Source organism: Condylura cristata, unplaced genomic scaffold (assembly GCF_000260355.1).
Source record: "Condylura cristata isolate star-nosed mole 26May11 unplaced genomic scaffold, ConCri1.0 scaffold00027, whole genome shotgun sequence".
NCBI classification, from domain to species: domain Eukaryota; kingdom Metazoa; phylum Chordata; class Mammalia; order Eulipotyphla; family Talpidae; genus Condylura; species Condylura cristata.
The window spans coordinates 236,508-240,959 of record NW_004567128.1 but is presented as its reverse complement, the minus strand read 5'-3'; the positions used below and the strand labels follow the sequence as shown (position 1 = coordinate 240,959).

Here is a 4,452-nt window from a genome sequence, read left to right as displayed (position 1 = left end):
TGCAGCTGTCAAAAATGACGAAAGGCCACCGTAAATGTGTGTGCATGTGGTGGAATACAACACAGCAGTTAAAAATGATGAGAGGCTGCTATGGAGCTATATGGAGGTGTGTGTGCATTGTGGAATACTACACAGCAGTTAAAATGATGAGAGGCTTCTATGGAGGCGTGTGAGCATGTTGAAATACTATGCAGCTGTCAAAATGACGAAAGGCCGCCGTAAATGTATGTGCGTGTGGTGGAATACAATGCAGCAGTTAAAATGACGTGAGGTTACGAATAAATAAATAAATCTTTTAAAAAAATGACGTGAGGCTGCTATGGAGGTGCATGTGCATGTTGAAATACTATGCAGCTTTCAAAAATGAAAGACCACCGTAGATGTGTATGCATGTGGTGGAATACAACACAGCAGTTAAAAATGACGAGAGGCTGCTATGGAGCTATATGGAGGTGTGTGTGCATTGTGGAATACTACACAGCAGTTAAAATGACGAGAGGCTGCTATGGAGGTGTGTGTGTGTATGCTGAAATACTATGCAGCTGTCAAAATGAGGAAAGGCCGCCATAAATGTGTGTGCATGTGGTGGAATACAACGCAGCGGTTAAAAATGACGCGAGGCTGCTATGGAGGTGCACGTGCATGTTGAAATACTACGCAGCTGTCAAAAAAGACGAAAGACCACCGTAGATGTATATGCGTGTGGTGGAAAACAACACAGCTGTGAAAAAGGATGAGAGGCTGCTATGGAGCTATAAGCACATGATGGAATACTGCACCACTCTTAAAATGGCAAAAGGCCACTATAGAGGTCTAAGTACACGTTGAAATACTATGCAGCTGTCAAAAATGACGAAAGGTCACCGTAGGTGTGTATGCACGTGGTGGAATACTACACCGCAGTTAAAAATGACGAGAGGCCGCTAGGGACATATAGGTGCGCCGTGGAATATTACGCAGCTACTAAAAATGACAAGAGGCCATTGTAGGCATATGAGCAGCTGTTAAAATGACGAGAGGCTGCTGTAGATGTGTGCGTGGTGGTGGAATACTCTGCAGCTGTTAAGAAGGATGACAGGCTGCTATAGCTCCTAATGCTGAGTGAAGTAAGTCAGATGACCAAAGACCAATACAGCGGTTTCGCCCACCTGCGCTGCATGAAGAAAACACGTGAATGACATAAAACAGAAGCAGCCTCTCCGGTATAAGGAGAAACGACCCGGTGTTTTGCTTCTGGTATGAGCAGAACACAGGAGACACAGACGCTAATTCATAACCACACACAGCTGAACCCTAAACAGCCCTCGGAAGCAGGACGACTTGAGCTAAGGTGATTTCCTCCGTCCTCCCTTCCAGGGGGCGTGATCCACCGGGGCATCCACGGGGAGCAGGGGGCACACTCACTGTCCCGGGGGTGCCAGCGGGCGGCGTGCAGATAGGACCCACAGTAGTGGAACAGGAACTCGTGCTCCGAGCGCTGGGTGTGGCCCTGCAGCAGCGGCATGAGGTTCCGGCCGTCAATCACCCTGCAGAGAATCGCCAAGGAGACGCGGTCACCAGAGCCGGCCCCCGGCTGTCTGAAGGACGGTCCGTGTGTCCAGCCAGCCCCCGGGGCAGAGAGCAGTCCGCTGAGCAAGCCGGGAGAAGCTGAGGGACGTGGGGGTACCTTCTCTAGGATGCCTGCGTGCCGCAAGCCACGGGGTGGAATACTACACGGCCGTCAAAAAGGACAAAAGGCTGGCCCTCCCTGGTGGCGCACTGGGTTGAAGCTAAAGCCGCTTCAGCCCCTGCACCTCTGGCCTGAAGCCCCACCCCGTGTACATGAATAAAAATCTTTATAAAAAATGATGAAAAGCTGCTATGGATGCGTGAGTGTGTCGTGGAATACTACGCAGCTGTTAAAAGGAATAAAAGCTGCTGTGTGGGATACTACATGGCAGTTAAAATGACGAAAAGGCTGCTATAGATGTGTGAGTGCCCGGTGGAATACTACACAGCTGTTAAAAGGAATAAAAGCTGCCACGGTGTGTGCATGGTGGAATACTATGCAGCTGTTAAAATGATGAAAAGGCTGCTACAGACGTGTGAGTAAACTGTAGAATACTACACAGCTGTTAAAAGCGACGACAAGGGTGCTATAGACGTATGAGCACATGATGGAACAGTATACAGCTGTTAAAAGGAAAAAAGGCTGGTGCGGGTGGATGAGTGTGGTGGAATACTACACAGCTGTTAAAAGGAATAAACGCTGCCACGGGGGTGTGATGTGGTGGAACACTACGCAGATGTTAAAATGATGAAAAGGCTGCTGCAGGCGTGTGAGCGCCGTGTGGAATACTACACAGCTGTTAAAAGGAATAAAGCTGCCGTGTGGAATACTATGCAGCTGTTAAAAATGATGGCAGGCTGCTATAGCTGTATAAGAAACTGGAAAGACACACCACTGGCTCAGGAGCCTACATGGTTAGGACGCCCGCTCGCCCCAAACTGACCAGCAGCTTAATGCAAGCTCCCTCCAGGTCCCTGAGGGGGCTCGTGCAAAACCCGAGCCGGGTAATGGAAAGATCAGAGGCACAGACACATCACCCAGGGGGACTTGGGGCGCCTCGGAGCAGCCGCACGACAGGATCCCGAAATGCACTGCGGACTCGTCTGCACAGTGTGGCTTTAACGGGGGTCACACGCGCCAGGCGCGCAGACACCCCCAGCTGGACTCCCCGACATACCCCAAACGCCCGACGGGAGCACCGTCCTCCGACAGCCACGGGACGACCAGCAGGGCAGGGAGCTGCAGGCCACCCTCGACCCGTCCGCGCCCGCGTCCCGTCTGCGTGTCCAGAACCCCCGGGGCGGAAGCCCCGTGCGCACCCCCGAGGCGTCACCTGTCCTGGGGCACCCGGGCTCCCGACACCGCAGCCAGCGTGGGCAGAATGTCCATCAGGCTCGTGGGCTCGTCGATGACCTTGCCAGCCGCCACCTTCCCAGGCCACCGGACAATCCCGGGGACGCGGATGCCGCCTTCCCAGCCGCCCATTCCTTTCCCACCTGCCGGGCGGGCGGAAGGAGCCGGTCGCACCGCGTCTGGGTGCGAACCGGCTTCGCATTGCGCAAATACGGCCCTTTCCGGGGGGCGCACCCGATACAGGGTCCCTGTCTCCCGCCGCCCCCTCAGCGGTGCGTCTCAGTAGATCCACCTGTTCTGCTCCCCGCTGTCTCTAGCGAGTCCTCTCGCCCCCACCCCACTTTTCAGGTGCGTCGATGAATAAATCATGGAAAAAACAGAGAAATGCAAATATGGTGGAATTTGTCCGGCGGCTGTGGACGGCCGTGCGAGACAGGCACACCCACACCCCGTGCGTTTCTCAGCTGCCCAGAGGATTTTTGTTTGCCAAGATTTATGGCTCCGGTGTGCCCCGCCTTCCCGTCCTGGCTCCCACCCGCCCCCCGCAGTGGCGCCCCAAGCCGGACGTGACCCGGCACCTCGGTAGATCCCGTTCCAGCCGCCCAGCTGCAGGCGCCCGCGCCGGGCCTCCAGATGGCCTCCGTGGTCCGACGTGAAGTAGACGAGGGTGTTTTGGGTCAGACCCAGGTCGTCGAGGGCACCGAGAATCTTGCCTGAAATAGCCAGACCGACGTGGGGTGAGGGGGACGCGCGGGCATCGTAGGTTGGGACCCAGCGGCCCGGTGTGGCCACTCACCGACCATGAAGTCCATCTCCTGCACGTTGTCGCCGTATAACCCATGCTGGCTGGTGCCGATGAACTCGTCCGAGGTGGGCAGAGGTGTGTGCACGTGGAGGAAGGAGAAGAAGAGCAGGAAAGGGCCCTCACGGTGCCTGACAAGACAGCGAGACTGCGTCTGGGCGCCGCACGCCTGAGCGGGGAGCCAGTGCTCTCCTTGGGCTCCGCCCCAGCTCCGTCCTCCCCACTCCTGCGGCCCCTCACCCTCCTGCAAGCCCCACCGGGCCCTGGCCACTCCCTGACCGTGTCGTCACGCGTGAGATGCGCAAAGATGTGCCCTTTGGTTTCTATTTCCCAAGTAGAGTTCTACCGAGCGGAAAATAATGCCAACTACTGTGTCGGCCAGTTCTGGCCAATAGCTCCCCCTCGCTCCCCGTGGCGGTCAAGTACATGATGAACAAGCCCGATTTAGGAGGCCGAGTGCCTGCTCAGACCGAGTGTGAACGGCTGGGTCGGCGAAGGCGAAGAGAGTCTGGCTTTAAGGACAGACGCCAACAAGATGCCCGCGCTCAGCCCGGCCTGGGAGAAGGCAGCTGGTGTGCTGATGGCTCCTGTCCCACACAGATGGTGCTGGCGATGTGTTTTGAGGTTCAGGGCTCATCTTAAAGCACTGACACAGAGATACATGGACACATGGAGATAGATACATACATATATAGACACATAGACAGGAAGATAGAGATGGATGGATGGATGGATGGATGGATGGATG

The 4,452-nt window shown here is 55.4% G+C and overlaps 1 protein-coding gene across 1 annotated transcript in view; it reads right to left on the bottom strand.

Annotated features, from left to right (window-relative positions):
- Positions 1 to 4,452, bottom strand: part of LOC101620877 (arylsulfatase F) — a 40,598-nt gene that overhangs the window by 3,169 nt on the left and 32,977 nt on the right. The window contains exons 10-13 of the mRNA XM_012730229.1: positions 3,699 to 3,835; positions 3,481 to 3,615; positions 2,883 to 3,045; positions 1,405 to 1,526 (exon numbers count right to left, since the gene is read on the bottom strand). Of these exons, the coding sequence (XP_012585683.1) occupies positions 1,405 to 1,526; positions 2,883 to 3,045; positions 3,481 to 3,615; positions 3,699 to 3,835 (557 nt within the window). The remainder of the gene's footprint in view (positions 1 to 1,404; positions 1,527 to 2,882; positions 3,046 to 3,480; positions 3,616 to 3,698; positions 3,836 to 4,452) is intronic.